The 22971-nt window shown below is 41.6% G+C and overlaps 1 protein-coding gene across 1 annotated transcript; it reads right to left on the reverse strand.

The window, feature by feature from the left end:
• Positions 1-213: 213 nt before the first annotated feature.
• LOC4803061 (myophilin) lies at positions 214-5706 on the reverse strand. The gene is made up of 3 exons (XM_001359825.4): positions 5559-5706; positions 591-911; positions 214-527 (listed from the first exon to the last, which is right to left on the reverse strand). The coding sequence occupies exons 1-3, from the start codon at positions 5562-5564 to the stop codon at positions 345-347; spliced, it is 510 nt and encodes a 169-aa protein (XP_001359862.2). The 5' UTR covers positions 5565-5706; the 3' UTR covers positions 214-344.
• Positions 5707-22971: the final 17265 nt, after the last annotated feature.

The following is a 22971-nucleotide window of genomic DNA, read 5'->3' on the forward strand; positions in this document are numbered from 1 at the left end:
GGCTCCATTTGCGCAGAGAGAGGGAGAGAAAGAGAGAGACACCACTTAAACCGCTTGACAAACTGGCGACAGTCGCATGTTTCCTTCTCCCCATCCACTAATTAACAGCAGCAACACATAATGCTAATCCAATGAGGGCGGTCGCCTGAGGGGGGGAAAAACTTGACATTTGTATTAAAATTAATTAATTTATTTGTTTTCATATTATATAAATTACATTTAGAGCTTTTGCACTGCTTAAATCATACGCAAGAATCATTTCATTTTTTTTGTTTGTTTGAACTAATTAGATTTTTGTGTATTTGTGTGGGTGTATCTGTGTGTGGGGGTGGATGGGTGGGCGTTTACATGTGACGGGCATTGCCGAAGCCTCCATGGCCGGACTGGCTGGCGCCCTTGTTGAAGCCCATCTGCAGATTAAGCTCGCCCTCGTGGGCACGGAGCTGCTCCTCGGTGAAGACGCGCTCGTTCTTGTCCGACATCTTGGGGCCCAGAGTGGGGCCAGTGAACTCTGGATGCTTTTGCGTCTATTAACAAGATATGAATCACTGCTAAATGAGTTTTAAAATGTCTTTTAGGGCAACACTTACAATGCGTCCCAGGGCGTATAGGGAGAGGGTGACCTGTGGAATATTGCGACGCTCGAAAAGATCGGCTGTCTGGAAGATCTCCTCCTCGGGGACACCGTACTTCTTGACGGCCGCCTGGAAGCGCTGGATGTTCTCCATCAGCTGGAAATTGGTGCCACGCTCCTGGATCTTCTTCACGGATCCGGGTGCCAGCTTATTGGCCAGCTTGCACAGCCAGATGCCGTCCTTGAGGATATCCTCATACTGTCCGCTGGGCACCTTCTCGCCGAGCACGGCAAAGACCCAATTGAGGACTTCCTGTTCCTGTTCCTTGTTGCGTGGCTACAAAACAGAGAGACAGAGAATGCTTGTAAGTGCTTTGGCAATTGAAACATGAGAATGGCAGCCAAGCGCCTGGCAAATCGTGGGACAAAAGTGACGGGAGAAACGACAGAAATTGTCTCTAAAAATAAATAGAGCCAAATCCTGCTCACGGATTGCCCTCAAGTTCAAAGGTCAGTGTCTGTGTCTGTGCCCGTGAGTTTCCATTTGGAAACACACCCAAATCAAAGCAGGCTACGGTGGCAGGCCACGACACGACAGCAGCCAGAGCCAGAGACAGAGTCAGAATCAGCAGCACAGAGAAATAGATTCATTTTCCAATTAATTAATTTTGATTCCAGGACTCGCCACCGCAGACGAGGAGGCATTTTAACGGGACGACAGTTGACAGCAGAAGCCACTAACTGTTTAATTGAAATTTACGCAGAAAAGCAATGTACATTTCTGCTCCCTGGGTGGAGCTCAACGGTGCAGTTCATTCACCCGACAAAAAAACTGAATGATTTGTGGAAAAGAAACACCATTTCCAGTCTCATGTCTCCCCCACGCATGAATCTAATTGACCTCCGGAACAAGTTTTGCTAATTAAAAACAATGCTAAAGCGTCCCCATAAAATATTTATCTAGTGTGCAATGCGGCGTATACGCAACAATTACCCCTGAAACTGAACTATTTTCGTAATTGAAATCTGATGCTTATACACACCACACCATACCACACCCATCCGCTCATTCGCTCATCCGCTCATTAATATTTCGCACATTTGTGCTGCATTGTTCGTGGTTCATGTTGCCATTTTTGCCATTTTTATATGCCTTTGCCGGGGCCAATTGTGGCTTTCTGTTTGCACATATTCGCGTTTGAGCCTGTGTCATTTGATTTGTGGCTAGGCATTCGCAAATCGAATCGAATAACATTTTTTGGATACGAAAATCGCGCCCACAAAACCAAAATGTCCGCAAAATGTCACATTGCATACAAAGTGCAAACATTAAAAAATAATAATAAATTTAACAATTTAATTTGAAGCGATTTTTTGTTGTTGTCGTTGCAGGTAAAAGTGCAGCGAAATATAGGGAAAATTTGGCTAAGGTAGATAAATAAACTTTAATCTAACATGCAAAATAAGTAAACAAACATTATATTCCTGTTAAAATAGATATTAGAGGTATGAGAGGTATTAGAAGTACATTGAGGGGTCTTTCAAGAGCTCTATCAGCCTCAGAATCAGAGTCACTCCCGTTTCCGCCTATCGGCCTAATCTATGAACCCACAATCTTCTAATCTCCATAAAGGATATCTTTCAGATGTATTTAAAACTCATTCTCAGTTAGTTCTCCTGTTGTTGCTATTCTTTCGACTATGAATTATTGCTGGTTATTCTTCTCTCTGTTGCATTCACGCACATTCATATTCTTCAGTTGTGAAATTATTTATTTATTTAATACGCACATACATACACATATGTGAATATGTGGCGTATTGATGGGTTAAAATTGAAGCTGGAATCTGCCAACGAGGCTCCGGGCATCGCGCGGTATCAGGCAGCAGCACGCTTTAATGGCAACCAATGAACCGAGGGGATTTTAATGAATTGTACGTCAATTTGCATTTGCAATTGCTTCGATTCCCATTCGATTTCGACTCGAACATTTTTCCCTCTCTGTGTTTTTTTATATATTTTTGTTTGGTTTTTTAATTGAATGTACAAACAATTCGTGGAGTTCGTTGTGGAGTGTTGTTGCTGATCTGCTGATAGAATTGCATTTCATTTTTGGCTCTTGGCTCTTGGCCCTCCCTTCTCACTACCTTCTGGCTTCCTTCTCTCTCCTACTGTTTTTCTCATTATTAATTGGTTTATCTGGTTGGCCGCTTGACAGTCGTCGTCGGTTTTCTCTTTCGCTGTTTGCCATATATTAAAAAATCATTTTGGTAGGTGATGAACGGCTAAGTGATATCGATTGTGGTCAGGAGCCACGACCAATGGGGAAGTTTTGACATGCTGTGTCTTTGAGGTTGAACACTGGGGAATAATTTGCAGCTGAAGCTCTTTAATATTTAAAATTCTTTTTTTCACTGCAAGGAAGTGGAATGTGTAATTCATTTTATCTGAATTTTTCCAGCCATAATTTTGCTGTTGTGTTTGTGCGCCCTGACCTTCAAATAACCCTCAACTTTGTTTCATTTTGAATGGCGCCCTCTTTTTTTTTTGTTAGTTTATTTTTTCCTTTTTCCGGACTGCTGGGTGGCGGTGGCTGGCTGGCATAAATATACAAATTTTCATTTGTACATAAAGATAAACGCTCATTTTTGCTGCCGCTGTTATTTCAATTTGTCATTTGGACGGCTGCCAATTGCTGCGGAAAAGCAAATGAAATGAAAATTCTGCCTGACAATAAGTTTTTTTTGTGTTTTTGTTTGGTTTTGTTTTGTATCAAAAGTGTACTTTTTTATAGTCCAGTCCCAGTCTCAGTCCCAGTCCCCTCCGCGTGTCCTTGAGAGGATTGTAAAAACCGTGAACTAAGCACACGGTAAATTGCATTAAAGTTTCGGTTCATTTTCCTTGGGGTTTTCTTCGCTGGGGTTTATGTTTATTGCCTTTTGTTTTGTTGCCAAGAAAATGCGGCAGACGCGCATCAACAAATTGTTTTCGGTGGTTCTTGGCTCAACAGATTGCTGTATAGACAGTGAAAATTGTTGGAAAATATCCCCATACATTGTTTAAAGGGGATTTTCTTGGGGGATGAACTCATCGTTGCATTTTCCATTAAAAATGCAATAAATCAAAGCTAGCCAATGCACAATCATTAATTAAAATGTGTCAGACCAAAAACTGTGGATTTACTTTTAAATACATTATAAAACATATGGAATTTATTTATGGGCAGTCTCATAGGTAATGCAGATTATTTATTGCATGTTAATTTATTTTCACAAATTGAAAACTTTTTTCTGTTGTCATCAAATCACCAGGCATTAAAATACATGAAAAACGCAGAAGTATGTCAAGCCTTCAAAGGCCAAGAGTTTTTCGTGCATCGGTGACATGGCATTCCCGAATGGGTCTATAATTCAGATTATAATTCACTCCAATAAAGCGCATAGTTCTTTCTGTCAGTTTCTCTCATTATTGAGAGACAACTGTCAACAGTGAATGGGAAATGTTGGCAAATTAATTATGCATCGAAAGTGCCAAAGGGAACGGCGAAAAGTGCTAAATAATTTATGCATCAAAAGAGTAAAAATATTGTATAAAATATTTAAGCCCTGCAGCAGGTGGACAGACGCCCCGAGTGAGTGACAGAGTGCAATGCAACCAAAATGCAGGCCACGGTCTGGGCTCTGGCCTCTGGGTCTGGGTCGTCTACCCATCGATCCTTGGACCAAAAATATACGGCTGGTTAACTGGGGGAGCCCACAGGGGACCAAGGGCAGCCCCGGCCCTTGCGGCAAAGTGTCAACAAAGTGATTTTTTATTTTAATTTACAAAAAAGGCTATGAGATATGGAATGGTAGAAATACTGGTACGAGAAATATATGCAAATGAATTATGAGCTGACAGCTGACTCGTGGGCGGAGTAAAAAATACATTTTCTAGTAAATTGTTCACACAAATGAGGGATTTTCATAAACATATCAGTCTAAGAAGTATTGGAATCCGTCGTTGAAGCAGTGCAACAGTCCAGCAAGCAGTTTAATGTGTCTAGAATCACTGAAAACAGTTTTGGAAGCACTGTAGTCAGTCTGGCAGTCTCGTATGCGATATATGAGAATGATTTATGACCAGGCAGCTGCCTTGACGAGTAGTCGGAGTAGAATATGCTTCTGCCAGAAAATTATATTGCACATAAATGAGTTCTATTCATGAGTCTATCCACATAATACTTGTCTCTGCACGATTGTTAATTGACTATTTAAATATTTAACCAATTCAAAAATAAAATTAAATTAAAAATTAATTAAATCGGGACACGCTGCTTGGAATTAAATATTTTGTGTGTTTAATTGCTTATTTAAATATAAATACATATACGTATATGTACATTGATGATTTCGTTGCGCATTGATATTCCATTGATTGTTCCATATCATATATTTGTATGAATGTACATGTTTTATTTATTTATTTATTGTTTTAATAACCAGTTTCGCAATAACTGAATATTCTGAAATTTTAATTTGTTTGTTTTCTCATTTCATTCCGATTTATTTGATAGCAGTCTTTGTGTTTCAGTGTTTCTGGTGTTCAAATTAATTGATTTGAGTATATATTCATCAGTACGTGACTTTCATACTATAGTGCCCATTTATAATTTTGTGTTTTTTTTGTCAGATTCGTGCTCTTCTTACTTTTCTTTGTGCAGGAAAATGTTCCACTCGAAAGGGTGGCATTTGGGAATTTAAAAATATTGTTGTAATCCTAGAGCAAGTCGAACAATCGCTGCTTGAAGTAAGAGACATATTTATCACTCTTTAAAAATGTTTTCAATATTCAATCTATTTTTTCTAAGTGATTTTCGGTGTATTCCCTTACAGGTCCTGATGAACCAGGGTATTCGGATTTAATTATATTTAACACTATTTTGAAACCAGTTTCCCTTCATCCATACAGGACTTGCGGATATGCTTCTGTTTGTAGAACTTACAGCCATTGTGTTTTTATTTATTTAGAAAATGCGAAAGAACTATGCTTTTTGCGTGTGGCGCGTTTGAAACAAAATTTTCAACTGACGCAAGTTGTTCGAAACAGTTTTCCATTTAGCCTAAGCGAAAAGATAATTTACGAAAAATGCTGAAAATGTTTTTGGGCTAAACTAATGCCGTTGCCACGAATAGATATAGATTTAGCCGATGCCAAAATCGCCCAAAATAAAGCCAATATGTGGGAGGGAGGCAGATGGGGGCAACGGGGCGGATGGGTAGCAGTAAAACAAATATAGATGCCAGCGGCGGAAGCTCTTGGTGACGTCACAGTGGGGGGCTGGCTGGTGGGAGACAGAAGTGTGCCTTGTGCCACTCGATTCCCTTTCGGTTTCTCTCATGGCTGTTGGCCAGTACAACAATTTCAAGCAATTTGCCAGCAATTATGTTAAGACAAGAGATCATGTTGGTACCTCAGAGTATCTCAAAGATACACACATATTTGTACCTATAGTTGCGGGGGTGCTGTAGATTCCTTGAATATTTGCCCACTAATTGAAATTGCTGGCTAATTAATTCGCATACATCGTTTGACACTTGCCGACAATTTTAGAAATTACTCAAGCGTTTGACAAATGCTTTTCCACACGTCTCTCTATGCATTTCATGAGCAAAAATAAAATTTTGATTTGGAAATTTTTGGTGACAAGAAACTTTTACTGCACAAACAAACGCACCACAACAAAGCCAGGAACTTTCTTTTGTTTTCGGAAATGTAATTAAATTCCCTTGGAGGTAGAATGTTTATTCTCCGGGCCAAGTTCAAGTTTAAGTTTCCATTCAAAATAAACATAAACCACAATGCCTGATGCCTGTCGGGGGCCCATAGAATCATTTTTTTTCACACCTAAAGCCCATAAATTCAAGTATCTCTCTCCCTCTCTCTCTCTGAAATTTGTTTTTTTGTTTATTCAGTTGTTCAATTAAATTGGACTATACATACTATATATACTATATATTGTTTCATAATTTAATAATTTGGAAATGATGCAGAATTAATTTGCTGGCATAAATCAAATCAAAATCTTTTCATCCTTTGCCTCGTTTACAGATAGACACTCCTCAACCTTGTGGTCAAATAAAATATTTACGCTTCATTTAAGAAAGAAAAAGCGCTCAATGAAATCTTTTCAAACATCGAAATGAATAATTTTGAAATGTTTTTATGTATTTTCCAACACAACTCATAGAAATTAAAATTTATGGATAAATGAACTTCACCATGAACCCCGCTGCCGTGTGTGAAAAGTGTGAAACGAAAACAGAATAATTCACGCACACACCTACACCTACACCCAGTCGTAGTCGCAGTACGTGAGTTGGAAAAACAGCTGCCAAGGCTGCAATCAAAATTAATTGAGCAACTCACGAGTGTGCGTGTGTATCTGTGTATCTCTATCTGTGTCTATGTCAAAGTGAAGGCGTTGGCGTGGGCGTTTGTCCTACAAAAAGTAGCCGAACCGAATGAACATTTGCTGCCAAGATATCTGGCAATCGAAATCATTTTCTGTGTAAAAAGCATCAGATTTATGAGAACATGACGACTGGCGGACGGCACGGGGACAGGGAGGACAATCGTATTAAAACGCGGCAGTGAACGAATATTGAGTGCTCTTTGTGGAATATTTGAGTACATGTGAAAAGATACCCCTTTGACAAATATTCTAGATACTTTCAGCACCTCTACAGAGCATCAACGGCACTGGGTTGGATCTTTGTAGCTTGGCCAAAACAATGGACCAACTGTTGCGCATAAATAAGAAACAGAAAATGTGCTTTAAAGAATAATAATGGAAACAGAGAAACGGAAACAGAAACAGAAACATAAGGCAGAGCCTAAGCAGCTTTTGGTTTTGCCCCTCCTTTTCCTTTTCCCAATGGAAAACACTTGTCGATGATTATGTTAAGGCAAACCGCACACACAACACACAACCAAATCGAGGTCAATACATCCAGCAATTTGTATCTCCCGCTTCCACCACAAAATGTGTATCCCAAAGATTAGATTTCACCCCTGCACCGCCACCCCTTGTGGCAGCCACTTAACTGTGCTAATTAATTCTTTGTGCTTGATTTGGCCCAGAATTTCTTTTATTTATTTTCCTGGAAAAGGAATACTGAGAACTGAATCCTACACTGATATTTATTTCCCTTCTTTCCTTTGATTAAGGCCCAATGTTAAATTTCATATTAAACATTTGATAAACTGCTTTACACAATTTTAAATTAATTTAGGGAACAATTAGGGCAAAAAGTGAAGTAATTTAATGAAATTGATTGCAGCCGTAGGACTTTATGCACATTTGGACACACACGGAAAACAATTTAACGCTAATTAGAAGCAAACACTGAATGTTTGAAGCAATTAATTATGCATGCTGATTATTGATGGCAAAAAAATAACTTAATGGAATAAGAGCACCCTCTGAAATATATGATATGCTTTATCCTTGTCCCAAACAAAAACCAAAGAGAAATGGTAGCTCCCCCAAAGAATGGCCAAACTCAGTATGTATCTGTATCTTTATCTCTGAACATGGTCGTAAATGAATTTCGTATGCAAAATAAGTGAAATGTACATTTTATTTAGACAGTTCTCGACTCCATTTAACATTCAACCAAAAGATTGCTGTTTACAAGGAGTCAACAGACGACGAAAAAACGCTTATTTCTGGAAAGGCATTAAAAGATTGAAGCTATCCGAGAGAAAGAGACTTATGACGTAAATGAATTTCACTTGGTTTTGAAGTTGTAAATTACAGAGATATCTGGTCTGTTCTGCTCTGTTTCTATAGTAGGTTGCACGACCTGCCTCCCAGTTGGCAGAGCAGCTACGATTTTCCCCCTATTTTTTCTACCACTACATGTGCTCCCCGCTTGGCGCATGCAGTGGGGAAAATTTATCTTTTGCTAAACAAACAATTTTCAATTTAAATAATTCTTCCTTCGTGCATACTATCTTGAAAAACGCTTTTACCATCTACTGCTCCCTCATCTGCCCTACGAATACGAATAGTTGAATAGATATTATATGGTGTAAAAGGAGAGATGTATGAAATGCAGAGAGAACTTGCAAAAATATTCTAGCCGCGGGGCGGGAGCATTAAAAGGCAACACGCAAACAATTTGCGATATAAACTCATAAAAACCCCCCCAAAAAAAATATACACAGAAACATACTGGAAAAATGCCGGGGAGTTTACTTTCTCCTCTATCTATGGCATATTTCACCTCAGGCTTTTTTTTTGCTAATAAGCCCACTGCCACTTCCACTGCCACTACCACTTCCACTACCATTTTCATTTCCATTTCCGTTCGCATCCGATCTGCGCCCTCGATTTGAATTGTAGATTCTGCTCACAATTTTTGGGGATGTGCTGCAACGTGTGCAGCGTGTAAACAGCATCTCTGTTTCTGGATATCAGTTTTTGCTATTAGTAAACATTTATGTTTCTCTATTTTTCCAACAAAATTTGCCACTCATTTCCGTTGCGTACAATGTGTTCTGTGTTCTGTGTGTGTGGGATTTTCTTCAGCTTTTCTCTGTTTTTGCTGGCACAAATTTAATGACAGCTGTGGGCATATGTTGCGCCTCCGCTTGGAGCTCATTGAATGCCTCAATATATAAATACGAGTATACACAATATCAACTCGTTTATGTGGTCGTGTCTGAGAAGTTTTTTTCTGTTCTTTTTTTTTTTCGTGCATATTTGATGTGTAGCTAATTTTTGTTGAGATTTTTGCATGTTTTTTGTTGGTTTTTGGATGATTTGTTGTCTGGATTTTTCGACATTTATTGGCTCGGAGCTGTCTGCAGAATACTTTTATGCCTTTGTTTTATTTATAATGAAATTTGTGTGGGCTAAATTTATGGCAATTTCTCTTTAAGATCTCATATGTGCTCATATGTTTTCCCACATTTAATTTTGCATAAAATATAACGCATCTAAAAGGAGTATCTTGTATCTTTTGCCTTCGCTTGTGTACAAATATTTGGGGATGGAAGCAAATCGAAAAGAAGGAAGCAGCACACACACAGATACGCTAGGAATGTGTGTAAGCTATTTTGTTTGTGTATGTATTGTAAATGCAAATGAAAATTCTGTTGTCTCCATCGCATGGAAGTGCATTAAAACATGCATGAGCCATGGAGCTGCTCCTCCATCTTCCAGTGTCTCTCTGTGTGAGTCTGTGTGTGTGTATCTTTGTAATCACTTTATTTTGCATATGTGAACTGAGAGCTAACAGTATAAGCGATGCAACTGTGTGTGTAAATAAATTGCAAAAATATTTTAAAGGTTGCCTGCCACAACCACGTCGTTCTACCTCTACCTAGAGAAGGAAAGGCTGTCAGTAAATGAAATAAAACTAAAGGAAAACTTTGCAGGGCAGGGGCAAAGCAGGAGCTCAGCGAAGCATCCAGGACAAGACGTCGAGCATAAACTTGCTCAAGGATTTGTAAAATTTATCGTAGACATCATTATGCGACAATTTCTCTAGCTTACACCCACGCTTCAGCTTCAGCGTGGCAACAGCAGCTGTAACATGCAACATGCAGCTGAAGCTGAAGCTAGAAGCTCATGTGTTCGTACTGGCATTTTTGCATTTCACGTTTTACATTGGCAAAATCGTTTTTAAAATGCAAGAAAGCTAACAAAAAATGACATAAGGAAAACCCAACTAAATTATTCAAAACATAAGCAAGCGATGTGATGTATGATAGGGGTTGGCGATAGGGGGGAAAACTAACGAAACTTCTGCACGAGGCAATGTGCAGGGGGTTGAGAGTGTTTCGGGCAGATTGCCTTATTTTCCTAATTGATTTTGTAGGATTAAACTTTATTTGCACATTTATGAGAGAACTGCTTGAACAGTTTGATTTCTAGATAAACTGCTTGCACATCGTTATTCCTAGCTAAACTGCTTGTACTGCTTGATTATCTACATACAACGTTGCCTACTTTCAGGCTGCCGCTTCCAATTCAGTTGGAAACGTTTTTTGAGAAAGAAAACAATTTGGTACATAATTTGAGAACATATCAATAAAGAACTCAAGCCTATTCACAGCCAAGTCTTCATACCAGATACCAGAGAAAAAACCCATTAAACAAATAAACTTTCGTTGAGCGAATGCGGATGGCAGACAAACCGCACAACATTATCTTCGAAGATGCCTCCAGATTCAGCGGGGGGATCCCTACTCATGCCCATGACAGCCATAAAAACGTGCAAAATGAATCATTATAAATAACAATAAACGAGACGTAAGCCATATTTTAGGCATAATAGCTAATAAAACACACACCAAAGTGGCCAAAAGGCAGCCGGACAGCCGGTAGACCAGTATACACAGGCGGCAACCGACAGCGAAAATGCCCCAAAATCATGCAAGCCTAACAGAACCGACGTGTCCATGTCCGACTACATTTAAAATGATAAAGGAATGCCAGAAACAACAAACCAACGGAAAAGTAGAGGGAAATAAATATAAAAAAGGTTGCTGCGATGTGCTTCAACAATAAAGGCAGCCCAGAGTCCAGAGTCGGAGTCCGGAGTCCGAATGGAAAACAAAACCAGACAGGACTCAAACCTGTGGAATGGGAAGATGATAGGCAGGCCTGCTTTTCGTGTCCATTCAGGCGTTGAATGCTGCACCTTTCACCTTCCACATGGTCCATGGTTCACAGATAGAAAAGGAGAGACAGCCAGCCGGTGGAGAGAGACTGACAGAGAAAGCGAAGAGAAAGAGAAAGAGAGGGGAAACGAGAGTGCTCGGTCAGCGGCTGTTGCTCGTATATTTCACGCTCGAACGTCTTTGGGGTCACACAAATCCGATTTACATGCAAATAAATAAAATTCATGTCGAACTCCGAGTTGCAGACAATAAATTTTTGAGTGCGCTTCAGTTCGCCCGAGCAAAAGGCATAAAAGAAGTCGAAACAGTAACAGAAACGGAGTCCAGACCAACCGCTTGAGAATCGCCTTTTTTGGTGTCCTGCTGACCTCCGCCTCCAGATCCCCGCATCCTTTGGCTTTTCTTTTGTGTGGGGACTTACGCGCTGTGAAATTGTATTTATAATGAATCCAATGTGATATGCCGATTTTCCACTTCTCTTGTTCACATGCCGCAGCACTTCGCATTCGTAGAGAAATGCCATTTTCCATCTTACATTCTTGCTTAAACGTTGGCAAGTTCTCTAGCAATTCTCTGGTTAAGCTACGATTTGTGCCTGCAATTTCAATAAACTCATAAAATTCCTTGGGCGGCACTAAATTGGTGCCCTTAATTTTACGGTAATAAAAGGAATCAGCAGCAGCATCTCAAGATGAAATAAAATACCATACCAACATGTCAGAAATGCGAAACTACAAAAACTACGAGTAAAAATAAAAGAAAATACCAAAAACATCACATAAGATATAAAACCATTTTGATACCGTGAGATCTGCTTAAAGAAAGGGTAGGCCATAAGTAGAGCTTATACCTAAAGAATACCTTTAGAATTTACCAGAGATAATGCAAGAGCTTCCAGGATTTTCTCCAGCTTTGCTCCGGCACTTCAGAAGCTGTTCTATTCAGGAACATATAAAGAGTCATGTATTCATACCGGCGCATGCCAGAGCTTCTAGGATCTCTCTTCCTTCATTCAACTGTTGTAGGGATATCCGAGAACGAGCGTACCTTTTACAGGGCACCACATAGTCGTAGCCCACAGAAACTACCTTACTTTATGCTTGTTTTATTATTTTAAAACCTTCCGAGTCACTGGGAGCAACCAAGGAGATGGAAATTTCTCCGCTGTCAGTTGTCTCTGTTGCGCTGTCTCCCTCGCTGCTCTTCCTATAAGTAAAGTTTTGTCTCTTTCTCTTCGCTGTGATGAGAATGTAAATTACCCGGAAAATGCGACATATATAGGGTTTACAGACAGCAACAGCAACAGCATCGCATCAGCATCTCAGCAAGGACAACTAGCACGGCCAGAAGCAGTAGCAGTAGCAGGAGCAAGAGCGGGGGTGGGGATTCCAAAATTGGGGCGTGGCTGTGTTGCCACAAATGGCTCCCGCTGTCAACTAAAGTGTAAAAAAATGGCAAGTTGAAAGCGTTGAGAGAGCAACGGAAGGACGACTGGCGTTCCTTCCCCACAAGATGCAAGTGGAGCAGATGCCCAGGGAAGGAAGAGAATGGTGAATGTTGAACGGAGGTCGAGGTCTTGGTCCTGACGGCAGACAACAATGTAACATAATGGCGGTAACATTGAGTGCCTACATAAGTCCTTTTAATTTGAATATTTTACGGTAGCAACTTAGGTGTGTACCCCCACCACTGCTCCTCCACAATGTTCCTGTCACTGGCCGTGCTCTTCCTGTTCTTCCCGCTCTTCCTGCTACCTGCAAATGTGTGTTTGTGTGTGTGTGTGTGATTTAAGACGCCATTGAGGAAAAGTTGTCGACTGAATTGTGCCTAAAATGGTGATGCCACAAGAAGAGGAACAAACAAGCGAGGCACACGAAAAAGAAAAAGAAATCCCCGAGCACGTGTTGTAATTGTCGAGTGTCAACGCGACGCGACCTACCCGGAAAGCCGGAGATGCGTGTACGTGTGTCACCCATCAACCGGAAGCGGAAATGGCAACAATGTGCGTTACTCGTCGCCTGCCAAAATGAAAAATTAAAGTTATCGCCATGTCATTAATGGCCACGGTATCTTTCCTTGACTTTTATCTCTGTGCCACCATATCCCCGTCTTGTCTATGCCTTTCGCTGGGTATGTTGCCTGTCGAATCGTGGCTTAACACATCCCAAGGGGGATGGTGCGTGACTGCGTACCACAGTGCCTGTGCTACAGTGCCCCCAATAACTTATGCAACTCTCATATATAACTATATGGCACCTGAGCCTCTTCTGCATGGGCTGTTGGGCAACAATTGAGCTTTGACTCTGGGCTCTGGGCTCTGGTTCAAAGCGAATGTTAGTTTCCCATTAGTTACTATAGCGACGGCATTCGTTTGTTCTGTTTCTCGACGCCCCTTGTGTGGACTTTAATGCCACTTTAAAACGGAGTCAAATATAACAAGCACCGAAAACACACACACGTGCACCATTGTGTTTGTGTGCTTTTCATATCCGAAAACTCAATAAGGCAAAGCACACAGGACGATTCTTGGGCGGGAGAGGGGAGCGGAATGCCAGTAGCAACCAATAGACGTGTTCATCATACGCCACGTAAACCGGATATAATAATAAAAGGCATACCCACACACACACAAGGCGCGCAAAGACAACATTAAAAAAGAAGTCAGAAAAACAGCAAACAAACGAAAGAAACGACATGGAACGTCGTCCTTTGTCGCTCCAAGCGGAGCTTCCAGAAGCTGTTTCTTCTGTCTTCGACTTTCGTCGAAATGCAAACTCTGTAATAAAACGTGTCGGCGCAGTGAAAGACTTTCTTTCATTAGCCCGAAATTTGTTTCGTTGGGTGGGGGCGGGTTTACTGGAAATAATAAAGTTTGATCCTGCAACAGTTGATGATGAAAGGCTGTTGTTTGCCCATCGATTGGGGGGATATTTCGCTTAATAACTTTTCCATCGATACATCAATGGCAATCGGCGATGACAGATGACAGGTGCCGGTACTTTCCTGCTTTCCGCTCCAAGATATTCAGGTAAATTAATCATTTCTCATGCAATTTCAATTAAGCATCCGAGTGCATGGGAATCAGGAAACAAAAGTTTCTTTGGATCCAAAAAAGTTATCTTCCTACTTTTCCCCAAACATCTGCAGGATTTCTCACAGAAGAAAACTCCACTTCAGATACATTTGGCAGGGCACTGCAATTGCTTTACTCCGAATTTAACGCCTCAGCAGAGACCCGACTCCGACCCCATGGAGTGGTGCAGTTTCCTGACACAAAAAAACTTCCATTCGCTTGGCATTTGAATGCATGTCTGGCCACTTGGGTTAACCCACACGGCCTGGAGCTCTTTTTCCGCCACACCCCAGCAGGTCTCCGGCAGGGGGTTACTTTTTGCGAGAGAATGCCTTAAATTTCACTCCCTTTGGCACAAGCTACAAAGAAGCGGAAGCCCACACCGAGGGGATTTTGAGACCAATTCCGTTTTCAGTTTAAATGTTTAAAGGGTTTTATTCTATTTTAGCCCTGCCTCTGTTCCGGTTTCCAATCGGGTTCTAATCGATTATACTTACATTCTACTATAACAAACATTAAGCATTTTCGAACTATCTTTGAAGACACTGCGATACAGAAAGTCAAAGAAATAAAGTCAATTTCCATTTTGAAAAATCCAATTTCTTATGCTCGAATCTGGTGCTGTGGAAATGTATCAGGTGTATCAACACAACCTCCAGCTGTGATGCCTGTCTTGGCCAATTCCATTGAAAACAAGCGCTGCATCGGTCATTCGGTCTGTTTGTCTATCAATCGAGGAGGCCAGAGGCCAGAGGCCAGAGGCCAGCAGCCGCTGGTTGCCATGGTTCTTCTGGCAGAAGGCTGCTTCGTGCTGCCATGCGGCCCTCTGATTTATCCAATCCTTAGGAGTGGAGGAAGGAGCACCTTTAACTTTGGTGTTTTTTGTGCTGGTGGCCAAAGTTTTGTGCAATTTTCCATGCTGTTTACAAAATGAACGGAGAGCGCAAGAAGCAAACAAAACAAATTGCGAAAGAAAACTTTGTACGTTTTGCTCGTTTTGGTTTCGTGGCTGAAGATTCTACAGAGAGAGAGAATCAGAGAAAGAGTGGGAGAAATGCGAGAGAGACAGCCTGAGAGAGATAACGAGAAAAATGCAATTTTGTGCAAGGGGCGGCGGTTTCAGTTTCTGCTGGCGCGAAGATGTTGCAGCTGACTTGGCATTGTCTCCCCCCCACATTTCCCCTCCGAGCACTGGTCTGCGCCTTGGTGAAAGGTGAAAGTACGAGAGTATTCCTTTGTTGGTCATTAAATTACACTTTTCCTCCGTTTTATTCGGGTCTCATTCCAGGGCTTTGTTTCCACGTCCGCTGCTTGCACGCGGTGCTTTTCAATTGTTCTTTTCAAAGTTGTTTAAAATTCAGGACATCTTACTCCGCGGACCCACTTTGGGGCACACTTTCAATTGCAGACGAGTCGAGTGTGTACTTAAATCCAAGATTCATTTTGCTCTGGCAAAGAAAAGAATACTCGTTCCATTAGGAACCGAATTACTTTCATGCCCCCCGTTTTCCGAATTGAAAAGTGTCAGAATGGAAAAGGGTTAGGGCAAATGCATGTGGCGGCTGTTCGGAAGTGCAACATCAGGAGGTAACTGAGCCATAAACACAATGCATTCAAGTGAATAATATATGAATGATTTCCAAAAAAAACAAGTGACCAGATGACACCACATAATCGCATAAGCAGGTGCTTCATGCTTAAATGCATTTCAATCTGTGGCAGAAATGCCAAATGATGGAAAGGGAAAGAATATAGAAAGTATCTGTGTTTAATGATCTTCAAGCTAATCTTCTGCTAAGAGATAATGTGATTTGATTCTTTACTTTTTTAGTAGCACTGTTCTGTGGAATGGTTTCCTTTCCGGCGATTATCCATACCCTACCTCCGTTCAAGCTTTTCTGTGATATACGGTTTAATGGATTCCGCCCACCTGGCCCCCTTTATTTTCCCTTTGGCTTTTCATTTGGAAATTCCTTTGCATTTATACAATAATCAGTCGAGTGCACTTGCAACCGCGAGCCTTCCCCATTCATTGGAAAAATGGAGCCATGGCACTTAAGCTTCCTCCACTCTTTCACTCTCCGCCTTTGTAGTCATTTCCTGAAACATAAAGAATGAAAATTGTTCACCTTAAACACCCAATTATATATAAAAAAATAAAAATGGAAAAGTAAAAGTAAAAGAAAGAGAAAATGTTCCATTTAACGCAATCAAGTTGATAAGAAATTAAGGAAAATTTCACAGGCTGCCAGGAGGCATATGTACATAGGCCTTCCACAGGAGGTGGGCGAAGGCACAGGTAAGAAAGGGAAACGCGTGCCTTTATTACACCACAATAATAATGAAGGCGGTTAAGTGGGGAAAAAGTGGGATAACTGCTGGTCTGGGGCTCCGGTAGATGGCAGATGGCAACAAGAAGAAAAATCCCTCAATATGCAATTTACCATAAATTTGTAATTTACTGTCAAATTATTTTCATAAGCCATTTGCATTTATATGGCTCAAACCCTCAAAAGTACAGAGTGGCAGGGGCAGGGGGAGAGCATATGTGGCAAGGTCTCCCCTCTTAAGCACTTAGACAGGCTTCCATTTCTCCCCAGTGTTTCTCCAGTTTGTGTGAAAATTTGTGGCACAACATCCTCTGTCGCAGAAAGAGTCGAGTGTCGGAGTCATAAAATATAAAAATTGATTTTCCCACCAAGTCATTAAATTGTTTAGCTTTTACCGTCTGCAAAAAAAAGAATTCATCAGGAAATTACTGGAAGCCATCGCCTGGGAAATTGTGCAATTGTTTGTAAAATTTTCAATGTTGTCAAAAGCAGCAAATGAATCCCACCGATAAAAAGCATATTAGTTTTTCATAAAAACCCTCAATTTAGCTTTTTATCACGCACACAAATGATTTTGATTTCCCAGGCGGCAAACAAACTCAGAAAAATTAGTGCAATAAAAAACCATTCGAAACGTTTAGACACTATAATATCCATTACTCAGATTCCATATAAAATTACAGACTCAAAGGCGCGATGTTCATAGCTGCAAAAGAATTCGAAAGCAAGGTATTCACAAAGCCAAATTACAGGTGTTCTGTTTGTTCCCAGTAGCTCCTGTACCCTGTATAAACATTTCAAAATTTAGCTAAATTTAATTTGTTAAAAACCGTAGAATAAATCGTACATTTCCCGACATACGTACACAAAGGAATTGATAAACGGGAAAAGTATTCCAACAAAATAAAATCAAAACTAAATTCAAATGTTTGCATAGAGAAATCCCTGGGGTTGCTTCTGGCCAAAAAAAGAAATAAGCGGAATGAGAGGAGGGAAAAAGAGAATCAGTATAGCGAAGAGGCAAGGCAAAGAGGGGCAGCATGGAGAACAGGAGGGAAAAAGCATTTAGCAAATGGATAGAAAAGTTGTAAAAATAAGTTTGTTTTTAGGAGATAAAAACAGGTTGCCCCATGGAAGGATGTTGGGGGAAATGGTGGGTAATTGTAGCCATGGAGAAATCACCCCCTAAAAATCTCTCATATATCATGTTCATTTCACAAATTATAGCTTCATTTGTAACCCTATACCAAGGACACGGGCCTAACCACAGGAATCCAATAGTATCCAATTTTTCTTTGCCTTTTCTTCTGTTTTTTTTTTTTTTTGGGCCTACTAATTTAGCGACGTTTGCTAATTTGATGGCAATGGCGATGGCTTTCGTTGGCGTTGATTACATGACAGGACACGGGAGACGGGAGAAAGGAGACTGGAGAGACAGGGGTAAAGCAGCTGCCACCGCCTACGCGTTCATTAAGGCCATTTGCAAAAATCATTGCCAGAAGTCCAAGAGAGAGAGAGAGGGAGAGATAGCGGACGAGGAAACGTTCGTTTGAAGAAATATGCAAGTTGGGATTGGCGAAAAGGAAATGAAAATCATTGGAACGATAAATTTAAATTAACATACTTAATTTTACACAGCACTCCAGCAGCCCCCAGCAGCCAGAGAGGGGCTGACACGGGGGGTACGCCGGAAACCCGAGCGCTCAAAATAAATTGCGACAATTGATTTTCAAGTAATTAGCATTGCCCGTCGGGCTGGCTCTCCCACCTTTCGTCAACCAGAGAGGTCCTTCCCCATTGGCAACATTTGCAGGGAAGTGCGTTAAATTTCAACGAAAATTGCCCTTAATGAAAATGCCAGAAAGTAAATAGTTTCAATTACAGCAGGCAGGCAGGCAGTCAGGAGGCAGTCAGTAAGGCTTTCACGCGGCGTATACGTGATTTTTGTTGTTTATTACGGCGACAGCTGTCGAGGCTATAGGGAAAGGCTCTCTCCCCTTCTATCTTTGAAGTTATTATTGAGTCGAAGAAATTGCTTTGCCCAAAAAAGAACACTTGGGTGATAAATCTATTTTACGCTCTTCCCAAGGAGTGGGTGGAGATCCACTCAGACAACTTGAGATTGATTGTGCGGTTCTGGCGGTTACAGGATTTGTTCTTCAGAGTGAGAGACCGTCTCGCGGTGGCGTCTCCTTAATTATATACAAAATCTCACTCGTACGTGTGTCTGTGTGAGTGTGTGTGTTTTTCTTGTTTCCATTTGGCTGCGTCCTTGAAGGCATCATACGATAATGACAATAATGTAGCTTGTTGAACATTTGGTGGATGGATGTGCTATGCAGAAATACTCGTATGTGAGTGTTTGTTCTTCAAATGAATGTCATGAGCAGACATTTACACTTTCATCGCACCCCCCTCCCCCTCTTAGCATTATAATCCTCTCCTTTGCACACACACTCACACATCAAAAAACATATACACTAAACACACAGAGAGAGAGAGAGAGGGAGAGAGAGGGGGAAACAATTTCACGTAGTCCAGTTGTGTGTTGCGTGTGTGGCGGAACGTGAACGGGATACTTCAACACAGCACTTGTTCACGCCACTGACAGTCGGTGTTAGCTAAACGCAACAGCAACATGCCCATGCCCCCAACAACAGCGTGTGCCCCATAGACATACATAGAGTGCACTTGTCATGTGTCGGAACGCGTTCAATAGGTGCCCCATGCGCCGTGTTTCTGTTATTAGCAGCTCTCTTTCGGACAGCTGATGATCTGAACCGTATTGGTGGGGGCAATGCATATATTTGCATGAAAGGAAAGAATAAATTAACCAGCTCTTGCTAAGATATACCTATATCTTTATGTTTGCAGAGATTATAAATCCATAAGGAAGTACTTTACAGCAAATTCATTGCCCATTGAGTCAACGATAGAGTTTTGATTGGCATCTTTCTCTCAGAAAGCCATTTACGAGTGTCTATCCATTAGGTAACCGCTCTAGGGCAATTTAAAAAATCTTAATTGCATGGAGAAAGCCTTAGAGACAATCTAGACGTCACCATCAACACAACGCCACTGCTGGCGCCGCAAGGTGTTAAAAAGTGCACATTTGTCAAATGCCTTATCGGCGGTGGCCTCGAAATCCCCGAGCTGTGCTCCGTTCTGGCCCTTTGTTGGTTGTTGCTTATCTTCTGGTGTCATCATTAACCGCAATCAGCGAGCCTTTTATGCCAAATGACAGCCAACAATTTAAAATGCTTTATGCGTCATGTGTGCTGTGGCATACCTCTAAATATTACCTGGGGAATTAACAGAGCCACAGTAACAAATGGGGGTAAAACGAGAAAGAATACATAACAAAAACTTTCATTTAATCTGTTGATCTGCCGCTCATGTGACAGCCCCCCCTGGCCGCCCCTTTCCGTCCCATCCCGTGTCATGCCAGAGGCCCAGAGACATGGAAGTTTTTTCCCACTTTCATGCAACTTTTTTTGGGTGAAATTTTAAGACAGCTTTGGAGATTTTTTCACACAAGTCTGCAGACAAACTGCAAAAAAGTGGGGAAAGAAGTTTATAATTTGTTGAGCAGCAATATGACGGACAGGGTTGTACTCTAAAGAAAAGGAAGAATAGATGGTGGGGCAATAGATTTCTGAACGACATCCTTTACAGAATGGTCTCTGGACCGCCACTTTCGTGAGGCACTTAAAGTACCCCGAATCCCATCAAGGGTATTCGTTTCTGTTACGGTTCTGCAAAGTGCGCCAAAGGCTTTAGACGATTTCCCGGGCTTTCCCCTTGTGCTCACCTTGGAAGCCTTTCCACGCGCATTAGGGTCCTGGCTTTCCCTAAGTTTCTTCTTGTCTTTCGAATCGAAAGAAAGTGAGGAATGCGGGGGGAGGGGGAAAAACAGCCAGCGGCGGATGAGAAAACTTTTTCGGGGCGGCTTGTTGCGAGAAAACCTACGCGGCGTGTTAAAATCTTATCAACAAATGCAGGCAGTACAGTGTCTGGCATACATGTATGGTTCTACTCCTATTGTGTAAGTGTGTGTGTGTGTGTGCGTAAGCTTGAGGGAAATTAAAAGGAAAATGCGTTAATCATGGATGGGAGTGCGGAGTGAAGTGGAGTGGAAGCGGAGTGGAAGTGGAGTGGAGTTTTCTTACACAACAGAAATTTAATTTGCGTTAAACGAGCGCACGCCACTGATTAAAGACGATGGAGGCTGGCGGCAGCTGCTGCTCCTTTCAGGACCCCGTCCCTTGTGCCGCGCCTAATTTTATGCAACAAAAACTTTTACACGCGTCGTCGCCTCACATGTGTGTGTGTTTGCTGAGAAAAGGTAACTTTTTGGGGGCCAAAGTTCGTTGGCAACAACTTGGAGGCCGCCAAACAAAGGCCCAAAATGAGCATTCGAGGATACGCACTTAATCCGGGATGACAGGCGCACGTAACGACAGACAGACGTACAGACAGATAGACAGACAGGCAACAAGCAAAAGATAAGCAAACTGCAAGTTTTCCTCCTGTTAAACCTTTCTCTTGTTGTGCTCACACCCTCTCTAGAGTAAGTAATGATGAAAGATTGTAGCCGTAGCCGCCATTTGTGCGAATGCGATAGGAATTTAAATGAATAATCGCCCATGCTCCTGGGGGGAATGGCAGCAGGTGACATTGCTGTCGTTTTTCTCACTTAAACTGTATGACTAAACAAATAATCTTAATTGGAATTTAAGCTGTGTGATTAAACATATATTTTGATGTAGAAAATTGAAGACTAGCAGATTTTATATGATTTTATTTCAACCTTAAATTTAGTTGAAACGCCTTCACCGCTAAACATATTTTTCCTATCAAATATAAGCCCTTGGCTTAATTTAATGGCAATTTAAACACTCTGACTAAACAAATCCCATTTGCAGTTAACAGGATCTTAACTGGCAGCCAACGCCATAGGCAATTGGGGCATAGATGGGATGCATGAGGATAGATGGGGCTGGGTGCCTTAACTGTGTGGAAATTTTTCGTTATTTACAAAGCACTGCAACTATTTAAATGTCAACGAATTTGAATGCAACTTCCTGTGGCGCACACACGACGACTGCTTCGGGGGGGGCAGGAGTTGCTGCTGGTTGCTATTTTGGTTTTAATTTGGTGACACCGTGTGACCTGCCACACCACAGCCAACAGCCCACACCTTGCTCCCTCTTTGGCTGCAACCAGCTGCCATTTTGCGGCCCTTTTTGTTCATTGCCTGTATTCAAAATGTGATGTGGAGGTTGTTTTTTGCTTTTTTTTAGGCTGCCACAAACTCTCTGGGCAACTTCAATGCTGCACAACTGCAAATCCAGAGGCAACTTCGTCTGCCCTTTGCCGCCAGCACCATGCCACATATTATTTACACTTTTAAACGCGCAACGTTGCGTCACGTTGCACAACGCACTTGCGTCTGCCCTGGCTCACATTTTATGAATTCATTTCCGTTCATTTACGCCTGATGTGTCAACGGATGACAGAGAGGTAGAGAGGAGTGAGGAGTGAGGGGGCCAGCGCCAGTTAGCGGAGCCTGTAATTAAGTTAAACTGTCTGTTAACCAGAGAGCGGGTTGCCAAGGAGCACCGACTGTTAGACTGTTAGACTGCCAGACGGTTTGCCCGTAAGAGGGTTAGCAAATGGTTTGATGGGAGTTAAGTTCACAATCGTTGCGGCATGGGGCAGAAGTCAAGTGTGAAGCAAGTGGGTTTATGGTTATGAAGATGGTTCAGGGTAGATTGGGCACTCAAGTACCCTGGCCCTACACAAGTACCCTGGCCATACAAGTGCTCTCCAAGGCGTATACTTAATATTTAGCAGGAGGCAGACATCAAATGAGTGGCTTATTTCGAACACACAGCACAGAACCCACAGAAACACATTAGGCAACACAAGTCACAGAGATTTCTCATCTTAATTCTCATTAAAAGAAAGCCATTACCCCCGAGGATTGCTAATCCTTGTACCTTTCTGCCCATTTTTCACATTTTCCTCTGTAAAGAAAACATAAGACAAAGTGCTTTTTTAATTTATAACTTAATTTGGAAGCCATGAGATATACGCGTACGTCTAAAAATGGATTGCGGGCATGTCACGATTAAAACAAGGAGAACAGTGCGCGGCAGGAGAGCCCTTAAGCTTTATGCCACATGTCCCACATATGTATATGTACGAGTGACACAAACACAATGAACGGAATGCTGGGGGACTCGAGGCGCTATAACGAAAAATGGCAAGTAATCCGCAACAGAGGGGAGGGTGAGGTGAAACCTCGGTGAACCGCA

The sequence above is a fragment of the Drosophila pseudoobscura genome, chromosome 2 (assembly GCF_009870125.1).
Source record: "Drosophila pseudoobscura strain MV-25-SWS-2005 chromosome 2, UCI_Dpse_MV25, whole genome shotgun sequence".
Taxonomy (NCBI): domain Eukaryota; kingdom Metazoa; phylum Arthropoda; class Insecta; order Diptera; family Drosophilidae; genus Drosophila; species Drosophila pseudoobscura.